Below are 14,928 nucleotides of genomic sequence, written 5' to 3' on the forward strand. Positions count from 1 at the left end.
TTATTCAATATTTTCAAAGTAATAATAATAATAGTAATAGCAATATTTGGTAACTGGAAAAAATGCTATCTCAGTGTCATTTTAATTTGTTTGATACCCACTAAAATCTAACAGTTTATAGGCTTATTAATTAATTATATCTGCATTTTTAAATTTTGTCTGCTCATAGATTTGCCTTTATTGATTTGGAAGAATTCTCTGTGTTTGGAATATATCATTATATTTGTTTGATGCATTTTAGCAGCTCCCAATAGCTTAACATTTGTAATTTTCAATTCGCTAAACATTTTTCTGTACAAGTTTTGAATGTTAGGTGATCAAAGCTGTAAGTATTTCCTTATGATTTCTTTTGTTTGTGTATAGAAAGGCCCCTCCCATCTGGCAATGAAGTAAACATTCATTTATATTTTTTCCTATAGGTTTTGTGCATCTTATTTATCAGTCATTTTAATCCACTTGGACTTTATTTTGACGTATGTATGAAGCGTGATTTGGCTTTTTTTCCCCGAATAACCAGTGTTCCCAATACTGGTTGAACTTTATACTTTCCTTATGTGACGGTGATGTTTTCCCTTGTCATGGGTTAAACTGGTATCTATACTGAGTCCAGTTTTAGTGCTATATGCTTTGTTCCATTGATCTGCCTGTCAGTTTACCTTTTAGTAACTGGTTAACCAAGCCCCCATTATTTCACTCTTTTTCCAGACCTTCTTATCTAGTACTATTCTACATTAAGATTTCTACATAAACTTTAGAATAATTTTGCCAATTGAAAACATCCCATTGAAATCTGACCTATTCGTTGATATGGAAAGAACCGATATCTTCCCCATATTTTAGTGTTCCCATTTAAGGGTAGGGGTGGGTCTTTTTATTTATTCACATTTTCTTGTATATTAATAATAGTTTGTATTTTGTTTATTTGTGCACTTATTGATGTTTTACGATTTTCACAGTAAATGTTAATGGAATCCCTTTCTATCCTCTAATTGATTGTCTTAGTGCACCAGTTGCCCGGAACTTCCCAAGTGATCCTAATCGTAGAGCTACACAACAGACACCTTTTCTGCACTCCTGATTTCAGGGAAAGTGCATAGATATAATGCTTTCCAACAGAAACATTAGTTAGGTTGGTAAATAATGGCACACTGTTATAATATGGATAATGTAACGGTATAATAACATAATAATACATAATATATATCATATAATAATATATAACGTAATGAATGGAACATTATTTTTGTAATTTGATGAATTCCATGTTTTCTACCCATTTTCATCGGCTTCACAGATTTTGCTCTCTCCCCACTCTTAATATTATTTTTTGCTCTTCTTCTAATAGTTGTTTTACACATGTTGCTATTTCTATTTCTGCTGCCATTATCATGATTTTACCAACAATTAGGCTTTCTCTTGCAGTACAATAAATTCACTCTTACATTATAGCAATGAATTTGTGCCATTTTAGTGTTATCTGGTGTTGAAGAAGGTTGATAGGGGGGAAATGTGGTAGTCTCCTACAGACTTCATGTTATCTGTGAAGCTCACACTAGCTTAATGGGAACTTTTCATTCCTCATATCATTTAAGCCTAAGGAATAAATTTTCTGAAGTTAAATCAACTTTTAATTTTAATATCCAATAGCAGCGAATTCTTTAAGTGAACTGTTACGATGCTATGAAATCATATTTGTTAACTTGAGAGGGTACCAGCGATTTGTCATTACGTGGAAAAAGTGGGGCACCCGATAATGAAAGTGTAATTCAATTTGTGTAAAGTGTAAATTTTCTATATTTGCATAATGGTAAAGAATGGTTATGTTTAGGAGACAAGATTATAGATTATTTTTACAATTATTTATGCTTATCTTTATTTTTTCTAACTTACCTGAAACAGGAATGTATTATTGCCCATGTGATGAAGGTCAAAATTATTAAAATGTTTTTAACAGAAAATACCTCAACTTTAGGAATATAGACAAATCACATTAGGTTAAACTCATCTAAGTATAAGAAGAAACACTGGCTACTTTTCCATGACAAGCCTGCGAATATTTTCTTTCATTGAAAAGTTTTGAATAGGTTTGGTAGACATATTGTCAATATACAAATCCTCTCTGTGAAAGCATACACCATCCTCAGTGTTAAGAGACCATAAAAATCTAACTGCTCACCTCCAGACTCTTACTCCTGTGAGGAATATGTATTTAATTGGATGTCTATTAAAACAAGCATATGGAGGGGCGCCTGGGTGGTTCAGTCGGTTAAGCGTCCGACTTCAGCTCAGGTCATGATCTCGCGGTCCGTGAGTTTGAGCCCCGCGTCAGGCTCTGGGCTGATGGTTCAGAGCCTGGAGCCTGCTTCCGATTCTGTGTCTCCCTCTCTCTCTGCCCCTCCCCTGTTCATGCTCTGTCTCTCTCTGTCTCAAAAATAAATAAATGTTAAAAAAATTTAAAAAAAACATATGGAAGAAATAGCTCCCTTTCTTCTTTTACATTATCAATATGTTTAGTATTTCCATCTCCTTTGAGAATTTACCATTTGATTTTTTTTGTTCATATAGTGCCTCAGGTATCTACATTTGTCACCTTTTTAACTTTATCCTTAAATAAAGAGGTCACCTGGACTCTAGAAACATCTCTTTCCATCTCTTTAACAATATGATTTCGTGTGCCATCCTATTTGGCAATAAATTGCAATTTAACTTTTGAGACTTACAGTCTCAAAAGTACTTTTATTTTTAAGCCTTTGCAGAGGAGAGAAACCAATGAAACTCTTCTTCTAACACTAGAAAGCAGCTGAAATAGAAAAACAAGTAACTTAGGGGGGAAGTAATATGCATGTGTTTTTAAAAGCAGTATGTTTTTAGGAAGTCTGGTTACATCTGAAGTGATTAACAGTAAATATAATGTTTGCATTGTAACTATCTTAAGCCTATTTTCTGAATTATCATCATTAAATTCTGTTTCACAAATGTGTCTGCGTATATACCAAGTAAAAATTTATATTCCAGATAGGTAACTACAGGCTATATTATGACACAGTTTGACAGCAAACTAATTCTTCACATACAATGATGGGAATTTCCATAGAAAAAAGTCTGCCATGTGTGGTCTTATAGACTCTATATTATACTCGTGGGCAGATTGAATTCTACCTGGAAACTTTGCCTTAGCTAGCTAAACAAGGTTTTGGGTGAGATCACTTGGGTCGTAAACTCAGCTTCCTTATCAACCCGAAGAAGCCATTTGCAATAGAGCATCGGCACAAATAAAGGACTTTCCATAGCCAGGTGATGTGCTCACAGGTGTTCTTCAGTCAAAAGCTGATTCTCTGCTTACAAGAACTCATATTTCTGATTGAATTTGTTTGTTCTCTGAGAGAGGTCTTTTATTACTTTATTTTCAATAAGAAATGGTTATGACTGCTATAACTATCAACTTGTTTTCCCCCTGCCACTTCAGTCTTCTGCGTGTCTGACAGCCAAAGGGTGTAGTGGATGATTACTGCTCTGATGACACTAGGTTGTCCCTAGGGGTTTCCAAGTCCTTCTGCAAGTGGCCACCAGCTACTTACCTTTCTTGACCTGCCTACCCCCAACCTCTTTCACTTCAATTCAATTTATCTACTTATTTAATATTCTTCTTTAACATTTAAAAAATATACTAAATATATGCAATACTTTTTGATCAATTCAACAGACCATCTCCTTTCATTTTGCAAAAGAAATTGAGGTAAGAGGAGACAGTGGGATGAGAACAAAAAGTGTGAAAATTGATGTGAGCCTTGTATCATGGTGAGCTGTCACCAAGAATAAGTCCCCAGTGTCCTATATGCAGGTCACAGGAGAGCCCAAGTGGCATTTCAAACCTTTGGTACCACAATTTGCCACTTCTTAGTGCACATGTTTTTCCTCCACTTGGAACATTTCTGATCTTTCTCCCCAAGTCTTTCATTGCCAAGGTGATACTCAAGGGCTTTAAAAATTCATCTCTAATTCTGTTCCTTCTTCTCTGCCTTTCCAGATTTCTGTCATCAGCTAACTCCCTTTTCTCCTCTGCTGAAGTTCTTTGGTGAAATATGCAAGTATCATTTACCCTGGGAAAGTCTGCTTTGAGAAACCTGGTTTTAGAATCCTAGTCTTCAAACATTATCTGTGATTATTTTCTACCTGAAGCTTCTTTTTCAGAGAACCAGTCTATTTCTTCTCCCTGTCATATGTTTGGCCACTTTATAGCATTAAAGTGTGTGTGTGTGTGTGTGTGTGTGTGTGTGTGTGTGTGGTCAGAGTGCTGCTGCTAGATTATATAGTAGGATGCAGGTGAAATTATTAATCAACATGAAGCAGAGACTTTCTTTAGGGTAAGGGCAAACTCAGAGGCATTTTTATAACTCAAAATATTTATAATATTTTTAGTAGGAAGTGAACACCCAGATTTTTTGTTCTTGTTTAAAAAAAATAAACGTGAACAACAACAACAAAGTGCTAAGTTAATCTATATCTTCCATCTGGTAGACTTTGATTTTCATCATCCGAATGTAAGGAAAAATAAAGGGCACACACACACACACACACACGTTTACATATTTACATATCCTTTGGTGTTCAACATAGGTAAAGATGGAATATGTTGAAACAAACATTTCAGGTTGCCTGAAATTTCTCCTAATTTTGGTATCAGGGTAAAAGTCCACTTTATGAAGAATATTTTTTCAGAACAAATAGAGTAGCCTTAAAAATTTAGTAATATATATTTTCTTCTATATTGCACGTACAATTCATTCCTGAAATTTCTTTCTTAGTTTTTTCACTACAAAACACTCATGCCAATACAGACCTGGCAAATACTTTTAAATTGAAAGAAACAAAATGTAAAAATGAAAGAAACTGAAATTCACATAAATATTAAAAAACATTCCATATTTCATGATTTTAATTTATTTAAAAATGTGTAAGCATTTTGATAGATTCATTTCATATAGGATTTACTGGTCTTCAAAGTATATAATACAACAACAAAAAAGTGAACCTAGCTTCTTTTTTCTTGTTCATTGAAGCTATCACATCTCATCTATCAGACCTCTAAGCAGAATTTTAAAAGTGGGGTACTCTCTCACGCCCAAGGACTATGTAATTAGCATATGAATGTGTAACGGATTGTTTGAAGTAACAATTAGGGGAACAATACATAAAGGAACTGAAGAGAGCTACCAACACCTGGGAATCCTGTATTGAATAAAGCTTTCTTAATGTAAGTAATTAAAAACGAAGGACAAATGCTCATTGTGTAGTGATAAAGCCCTACAAGGAAAGCTAAAATCTGCTGATATTTTGCTGTCATCTTTTAGACTGAATCATTAAAACAAACACTTACTGTTTTATTTATTTCAATGGATTACTGGTTAAATGTAGGTTTTGATTTTTTGAAATCTTAAAAATGCATTTATATGTCAAAGATATCTTATTTTTAAAATATTTATATTTGAAACATGTAATAAATGACAATACATCTTTCCCTTATGGCCAGTGTAAAATTTCAGAGGAAAAAATTTAACTGATTGCCAGGTCAAATCTGGTATAATCAATTCTCTATAATTTATTTGTCCAAATAATTTCTTCAGGTTAATTTCTAGACTACTGTTTTATTCTGTTCCTCTTGAAAGCATACATTCTATAGGGGTCTTTCTCGGGCAAAACACCTTAAGAGAGTAACCAATAACTCAAGATTGTTTGGGACCCTTGATATTGGGGAAGTTTCTGGAGTAGGAGACAGGAGCCATGCATTATTGTTCCCATTTTTGCCACTTACCACCTGTGCAAATCATTTACATTTTTTTGTGAATAAAGTACCTTATCTCCAGGAATTATTATTTCTTTTGTAAACTGTTTAAGTCTCAGTCAAATGACCTCTGAGGCCCATTCTAACATCTAACTGTATATATTCCTTGATCATGAAGAAACACTTGTTCTCAGAACTTAACCTTAAATGACTACAATTTTATTGGACAACTGTATTTGAAAAATAAATTATGAACCTAATACTTACTTTTTAAGTGGTAAAACAAACATATGCATGAATATTAATACTTCTACTTATAATGGCCAAAAAGAATAACAACCCAAGTATCCTTCAGTTGATGAATGGATAAATAAAATGGGGTATATCCATTGTCAAAACAAAAATTTTACAGGACAAAGTTAAACAAGTAAGGGAGACTTTAGTCAAGGCTCTTGCAGTGGAGAGAGAAGCCAGAACCAAGTCAGAACCCAACTTTATGAAATAGAAGGGAAAAGGTTTTTTAATGGCTGATGTTGAGCCCCCAGTGGAACAGCAGAACAGGATATTAGCAGGAAGCCATCAGCCATTTTGCTTGCCAGCTGGCTTTATCCAAAGGAAAAATAAACTCATATCTTCATGACAGGAGGTAGTTTTTGCACCTTGTAGCAAGGCACCTCACCAAAGTTAAGCTCCTACCCTTTCATAGAAACTGGGTGATAAGGCCCTATTTCCTTTCAGAGAAATGGTTCCCAGGGCGCCTTTGTGGCTCAGTTGGTTAGCATCTTGATTTTGGCTCAGGTCATGATCTCACGGTTCATGAGATGGATCTCTGCCCTGACAATGCAGAGCCAGTTTGGGATCCTCTCTCACCTGTCTCTCTCTCTCTGCCCCTCCTTCACTCTTTTCTTTCAAAACTAAATAAAAAAAAAAAAACCCAAAAAACAAAAGAGATGGTTCCATGTCCTTGAGTAGTACATTCTTGGTTGTAAAATTGGCATATGGCTATTAAAAAAAGATTTACATCTCAAAGGGGCAGAGAAGGAATTTACAGTTACAAAGTTTTCTAAACTAAATGCTCTAAGAAAAATAGGATCGGGGCCTAGAGTCAGGAAGAAGCCTGTCCAAAGTTTAATCAAGCAGAAGGGAACTTTAAGGCCATCTGGGTCACCACACAATGGAGTACTATTAGGCAATAAGAAAGAATGAAGTACTGATAAATGCTACAACACGGATGAACCTTGAAAACATTAATTATGCTAAATTTAAGAAGCTAGTCACAGGGTGCCTGGGTGGTTCTGTCTGTTGAGCCACCAACTCTTGATTGCGGCTCAGGTCATGTGTGATCCCAGGTTCCTGGAATGAGCCCCGCATTGGGCTCTCTCTGCCCTGAGTGTGGAGCCTGATTGACATTCCATGACCACCTCCCTGCCCCCGCCCTGCCACCTCTCTCTCTCCGCCCCCTGCCCCTCCTTCGTCTCAAATAAATAAACAAACAAACAAACACACAAAAAGAAGCCAGTCACAAAAGGCTGTATTGTGTGGTTTTGTTTATATGAAATGTCTAGAATATCTAAATCCATAGAAACAAATTAGATAGTGGTTGCCTAGACCTGTGGGATACGAGGGTGGAATTGGGGGTGTCAGCCGAAGGTTATAGAGGTTCTAATGGGGATGATGAAGATGTTCTAAAATCGTGGTGATGGTTGCACAACTCTGAATACACTGAAAACCACAAAATTGTATACAATGGGTGCATTGTGTGATGTATAAGTTATACTTCAATATAGCTGCTATAAAAATAAATATGTGCTGAAATGTGCTATGTGGCCAATAGAATATTCACCTATGTTTATGAACAATAAAAGTTTTAAAACAAATACAAAACCCTTATTTCTTAAAAGTAAGTTTGGGTTTTGAATAATCTATAGATTCAGAATATGTATTTCTGCTAGCAAACCTGATTTTTACCTTTTATGAACTAGTCTAAGTAGTTATTAATTACCATGGTGTATTAATCAGAGAGTATATAACATGGACAAGAGGAAAATAATTTCTTCAGTGCCCTTAGATATTTGCATTCCTGAAATTGAGAATTGTCAATAAAGAGAAAACAACTGTGTAGCAAGAAAAAGAAGAAATAGGGTTCTTTTCTCAAATGGTGAGAAAGATTATAGCATACCTATATGTATGGTATGTGTGCATATATATATATAGCATATATATATTTTTTTGAGTGCAAGCATGGCTCCTGACAAAATTATGAATTATGCAGAGTGACACCTTGGCTTCCACCCATTTTCTATACCTCTTGCCACATGTTCTTGATCTATAATTACTCTCTCTGAGTCATGAGGCATCCACTTTTATGATGCCTAAACTTTCTACTGTATTACCTCACTCGGGCATCTAGGTTTTTCCAAGAGACAAAGTCATGGACAGGGTCAAACACAGCCTTTTTTCCAGCAAACATACATACATTTAAATCCTCATTTACTCAAGGCAGCTAATTTCATTTTTCGGCAGAAAGGAAGCAAATTTTGAAAACATGATAACCTCTGGGTCTCCTAGATGCATTGATGGACCAGACTTGGTTTGTAAACCTGAAAGTATCTCTAATCAACAGGATCTTAGATATTAGACTAAGGGAATAGTAAGAAAAATTTGGAGATAGGACAAACTATTCTCTCTGATCCATCTTTCTTTGGGATGAACACCTCTAGGTTGCTCCTGCTTTACCCAGAATGTTTGCTTTGTTGCTGCCTGAACTTCGGCATTTTTTAAATGTGCCCCCTAAAATTTATACTAACTACTAGAACAGGAACAACAGAGACTATAATTATGGAGGTCAGAATTGAGAGGAATCATTGGGCAGGTGCCATGGGAAGGATTAATTGAGGACCATCTATGGGATAAAAGATTTGGGCATCTGATATATTTTCATTTGGACCACATATTTTTCTACACATTGATCAACTGATTTTTCTTGGTTGTAGATTGGGCTTATGGATACTACAGACAACAAAGGAAACTTGTTGAAGAGATTGGCTGGTCCTATACAGGTAAACATTTCATTATGTAATGAGATTCAACAGAAAATTTTGTTGTTTTTGTATCTGTTGTCATATGTAAAAGAAAACTTTGTAATTCAACACATCATTTTTACTTAGCTTCATGGATTAATTAATAAACATGTATCATAGGCAAAATGATTTCTAGTAGACCTTCTGGTAGAAAATTTGGTAGCGTAGAGCATATTGGTATCAGACACAGCTGGATTTGAATCCCAAGTCGACACCAGTTATATACTTCCTTGGGAAACATACATAACCTACCTGAGGCTCAGTTTTTTTCATCTGTGAAATGGAGGATTGTTCAGAGCATTAAATAAAATCAATGAAGTTGACACAGTGCCTCTTTATAAATACAAAGCTCTCAATAAATGTTAGTTGCCATTGCTATTATGATTACAGTAGTGATTGTTTTCATTCATTTAATAAATATTGACGGGATTCTTGCTCTCAGAAGGGGCTTCCTTCTAAATTATTGTGCTGAATGAATTGGAATCAGGGTCTAAAATGAATTTTGTATGATTGCCAGGCTTGGTTTAGACCATCATGAATATCTGAAGTTGGCTTAAAATGGTTACAATCATGAGTTATGACCAGAAACTCTAGAGGAGAGAAGTTCTAGGCCTGACGACATGAGCCTGAGTAGAATCTAGATGGCCCACGACAGGCCTGGTGACCATCTGAGACAGAACTGGGTGTTTGAATTGCACAATCTTTAGAAATACGATTGGGTGATACGATGTGATAGCATTACAAGGACTTTAATGTGAGCCTAGCCAACTTGGACATTATTTTATAGGTGAAGAGCAGCAGCACAATGGATTTACTAGATAGGCATGCATTTCTTTTCTTTTTTTATTCCTGCTTTCACTGTGGAAAATTTAGCAAATACATTAAAGCACCAAAAAAAAAGAATATAAAAATCAGTCTTTATTCACTCCAGGGATATTCACTTAAAAAAAAAAGGTACATTCCTTTCAGACCAGTTTTTATTATATTATTTTTGTGTATTTTATACCTAGAATTATACATCCAATGTACTCTAGAAATTATTTTTGAACATTTCTTCATTTCAGTGGTGATTCCTAATGATCATGGTACTTAATGTATACCTAACATTCCGTTATATGTAAATGTTACTATATTTTTGACGATCTATTATTTTTGGATATTTAAGCTACTATAAACAATGACAAATGGATGAATAGATAGTTTGTATCATTTGTACTTTTCATACATTTTCTTTTTATCATTTCTTTATTAGAGAATTCTTGATAGGCAATTGCTAAGCAGAAAAAAATAAATGCTGTCAACACTCTTGATACTATGGTTTAATTGCATTCCAGAAAGATTACACTATTTGTAGTGTAAGTAAGTGATAACCCTACTAATACTACCCAGGATTTAATGATTGTCATTTTGAAAATCTTCACTATTTGATAGGTTAAAAATGACACTTTGTTTTAATTTGTTCTGTTTGATTACCCCTGAAGTGGTAAATTTCATATATTTTTATATATAATATAAATAACAGTTATGTAAATATAATATATATTCACATTATATACACTTTGCAACCTTGTATCTGACACCTGTAACCCATTTTGTATTTCTTTTTCTACAAAATCAAAATCCTAGTACTTTATAAAAGTTACAACTGATTTCTGCCCCCCTTCTATTATACAAAACATGTTAGTTAAGATTATAAATGCTTGGGGTACTTCCATAGCCATGGAAGAGGGCATCACAATGGGGAGCTCTCTGGTTCTCTTGGAAATTATTTGCTGGGGTCACTATCTGGGCATCCTCCATTCTCCCCAAACCTGGAATTAGAAAATGGAGGACCAACAGCCTGGAAAGCAGGGGGGTTACAGTTCTCACCCAGGCAAGGGCGTCTGTATAGAGGGGTAATGGCGGGTATTTTTCAGCAGCCCAGGGTCTTTGAGCAGCTGGATGTGCCTCACCAGGTCAAAAGAAGACAGCAGTTTTACCAGTGGGTTTAGGCAGATGTTACTGGGCATGTCCTATTACCTCAGAAGGAAGCGCTTCATTTTAACAGGCTAATTGTGTATAGACATGGTGCTTATAGAGCAGCCAGGATTTCATTGATGGGTCTATGCATAAACAATGCACAATTTTTTGATTTATAATCAAGGTCATTATCCTACCTATAACTTAAGTCCTGTTGGCTTTAGCTCCTAAAGGATCGAACAGGTGGACTCCTTAAGTAGTGTTATTTGCTTGGGGGGTGGTGGGGAATGGAGGAGGATGGTAGGTCTCAAGAGGGGATATTCCAGAGTTGAGGTGAGGCTATAAACTTTAATTAGAGTTTTAAAGAATGGATTGCTGTACTTGCATTGGTGCTTCTCATTGGTTTGAAAAATTATCTGTTCCTAGAATATTTGAAGATCCTAGAAAGAGACTAGAAAGAGCTGTAGATGAGGACATTTTACAACTGCTTAGCTCAAACTGAGTGTGGATTAATTATGCTCTATGGGGGCGCCTGGGTGGCGCAGTCGGTTAAGCGTCCGACTTCAGCCAGGTCACGATCTCGCGGTCCGAGAGTTCGAGCCCCGCGTCGGGCTCTGGGCTGATGGCTCGGAGCCTGGAGCCTGTTTCCGATTCTGTGTCTCCCTCTCTCTCTGCCCCTCCCCCGTTCATGCTCTGTCTCTCTCTGTCCCAAAAATAAATAAACGTTGAAAAAAAAATTAAAAAAAAAAAAATTATGCTCTATGAATTCTTGGGGTGTCACCACGAAAACAAAAACAAATGAAAGCCATTATCCAAAAGAACATGTCTCTCCCAAGTAGAGCACACTGAAGCCAAGCATTTAAAATGTAGATTTTTCATCGTAAAGTTTATTATGCTTTTTTATTTTAAATACAAGTAGTTAAAACTTGGTAGTGTTTTCCCTTTCTATCCTTATTATTCTACCTGGAATCTGAAAAACCATACTGTGTAAAATTTCAGTATAAGTTAGTTTTAAGATTCTTAAATGTAACTAATCTTATGAATGGCCTGGGTAAATTGGTTCTGACTACATTTTGGTCCTAGTTTTGTTCATAATAGCTTATATGTTTCTGTTCCATCTGTTTTGTCACTTAAATTTGTCAGGTTAGGTGCAATCTCAGAAGGAAGGACTTGCCCTTGAACATTTGTACATCTAGAATTCTATTAGTAAAAATTACTAAGAAAATTGTAACATGCCAGTAAGAGAGTGCCTAGCTTTACTGTAAGCCATTTAAAAATTGCCATACGGCAAGTATCAAACATTATCAAAATGGAATCATTACAGCTAAGGTTGTTTATGAAGGATTACACAATTATGTGAAGACACAATACAAATCCCTGTTGGCTATCAGATGGGTAGAGAAATAGAGGGTGGGAGGGGAGGAGAAGGTAGTCCTGTTGCAGTTGTGTTTTTTTTACATAGATTAAAAACAACTTTTCCATTCAGGATGTATGCTATAATTATGCTGAGAAATGACAGGGTTGGTAAATACAGCCGACAATCCCATTTTTAAAGTTATTATAAGAAGGTGAGCAAGGTTTGTTTGCCACTGTGCTATAAAAGAGTGAATGGTAAATCTGGGAATGTCAGCACTAAAATCTTCTTCTTTCCATAGTGGCTGTATTTAAGGATTTCAGAAAATGAATTTCCTTTTTTTCTATTAACCTCAAGTTTTCTATGACAATGCCTAAAAAAAGAGAGTTCAGTGAAAATAAATGAGTCATTTGGTTTTCTTTTTTCTTTTGATATCATGAACACACAGCCCTCAATTACATGAGATATTAAGATTTTGCTTCTGTTTGTGAACAAACTAATGGTTGCCAGAGAAGAGAGGGGTAGGAGGATGGGCAAAATGGGGAAGGGGAGTGGGAGAAACAGGCTTCCAGTTATGGATGAATAAGTCACAGGGTTGAAAGATGCAGCGTGGGGAATACAATCAACGATTTGTAATAGCGTTATATGGTGACAGATGGTAGCTACACACTTGTGGTGAGCATAGCGTAATGTATATAGTTGTGGGATCACTATGTTATACACCTGACTAAGGAAATATTGTGTGTCAGCTATTCTCAAAGAAAACACATTTTCCTTCTGTTTGTGTTCTCAGACCTTTGCAACTTGAAGCAGTAAGATCACCAGAAATGGATGGATTTCATTCTTAGAAGTAGTCACAATTGAAATATAATCTTTATTTCCTGGACTTTAAAGAATATTCTGTTGTTTCCTTTTATCATACTTGAAAGGAACTTGAAATTGAAAATTTTATATTGATACATCTCAAGGGTTCTTAAACCTAGACACCTTTAAAGCTTTAGCTGAAGAGTTGCATTGGATAAAAGCAAGAAAGGCCACACAAGAGTCACTATTAGACACTTGGCTGAATACACCACAGTGAAAGAGGCTTTAAACACTGAATTTGTTGTTTCCTTAAATATAGTATTCTGTCTAAATAGCATCTCCATTCCAAGAAATATGTAGACTAGAAGATACTACTTATGGAAAACAAGAGCCATAATATAAGGTGGTGTATAATGTGGTTAGATGTTTGGCATTTATTTTTAGACATAGTAGGGTTTTAGCATTTTCTTCTTTTAACCTAGACGAAAGTAGGCCAAATGTAACCTGAAGGGAAATTTGAATCCGTGTAGAGTAGCGGCTGATTTCTGGCTCGTCCAGGCCGTTCTTTACTTCTAGAATCTGAAATATCTTTTTAACATACTATATTTTCTTTTTTGTTTCATCACTTCTTATATTAAACAGACTGTTCATGTCTCATTTCCAACTTAGGAATGAAAAAGCAAGTTCCAGAACTCCATGCATAGCATTATAGCATTTCGATAAAAAATTATATGTTTATACACGAATAGAAGGTCTGGAAAGAGACACATCCATGGTGACCCTTGAGGAATGGGACTATGGAAGGCCATAGGAGCCAGGAGACTTTCACATCTTAGTGTGTACTGTTTGGATTGTGCTTTTTTTTTTTATATATATAACTTTGTTGAAATCAATGTCTTCAACTTAGTTTTAGCTAAGAAGGGAAGGGTGTCTAGACAAGAACCACAGACTTGTGTTTTCAACAGTCAGAATGTAGGGTCTCTGCTTGGCTGAGTTGAGGCAGAGGGTGTCACAGACATCCAACCGTAGCATCAGGCTTTCTGGACATCACTGACAGGTAGAGAGGTCAGGCTGCTTCACTGCTCTGTATTTCAGTTTTCTTACCAGTAAAAAGTTTTTAATAATGTCATGCTTAATTGTACATAGATCGAGTACATGTTTCCCATTGTCATAGGAAATCTCTCTGAGCAAGTATACTACAAATCCAAGTGATGATGATTTGACAGTGTCTTAACTTGAACCTAAACAGATTAAACAAGTCTGGGTGTATCTAATAATGTCACAAGAGGATTTCGGAGTTGATTGGCTTGAATGTGTGTTACAGACAGGTGTTTCCTATCATCTGCATATTTTTAAAAGTGTAAGATTTATATGCTAGGCAAACTTTCCCTATACTAAATGTGTAAGTAGAGTATTCCTCACTCCAAAAAATTAATAGAGTTCAGTTAAATGATCTAAAATTCAGAATTAATTTATATGCAACTATCACTTAGTATACAATTGAAAAAATAGACATGGATGCAGAATAGTGTCACAATGAAATAATCATTGCTAAATTTATCTAATAGTACAACCGTATACTAATGAGTATTCCCTAGTGACTGCAGTTGAAATTGCATAGATTCTGTGGTGCAGACTCATAACTGCTCCCTGCTAACAGTATCTAGAGTCTTGAAAGAGAGTATTGGGGTGCCTGGGTGGCTCAGTCTGTTAAGCATCTGACTCTTGGTTTTGGCTCAGGTCATGATCTCACGGTTCATGGGTTCGAGCCCTGCATCGCGCTCTGCACTGACAGCATGGAGTCTGTGTGGGATTTTCTCTCTCCCCCTCTCTCTCTGCCCCACTTCTGCTCATACTCTCTCTCTCCGAAAAAAAAAAAAAACTTAAAAAATATTTTAAAAGGAGAGAGAGTATTACATCATTATTTAAAAAAATCTGAGATTAAGCTA

The 14,928-nt window shown here is 35.7% G+C and overlaps 1 protein-coding gene across 4 annotated transcripts in view; it reads left to right on the forward strand.

The window, feature by feature from the left end:
- The window catches only part of PTPRZ1 (protein tyrosine phosphatase receptor type Z1), a 185,670-nt gene that overhangs the window by 46,653 nt on the left and 124,089 nt on the right, over positions 1 to 14,928 (forward strand). For all 4 annotated transcript variants that reach the window (XM_043589350.1, XM_043589352.1, XM_043589353.1 and 1 more), the window contains exon 2: positions 8,776 to 8,841. In XM_043589350.1, coding sequence (XP_043445285.1) covers positions 8,776 to 8,841 — 66 coding nt within the window. The remainder of the gene's footprint in view (positions 1 to 8,775; positions 8,842 to 14,928) is intronic.

The sequence above is a fragment of the Prionailurus bengalensis genome, chromosome A2 (assembly GCF_016509475.1).
Source record: "Prionailurus bengalensis isolate Pbe53 chromosome A2, Fcat_Pben_1.1_paternal_pri, whole genome shotgun sequence".
NCBI classification, from domain to species: domain Eukaryota; kingdom Metazoa; phylum Chordata; class Mammalia; order Carnivora; family Felidae; genus Prionailurus; species Prionailurus bengalensis.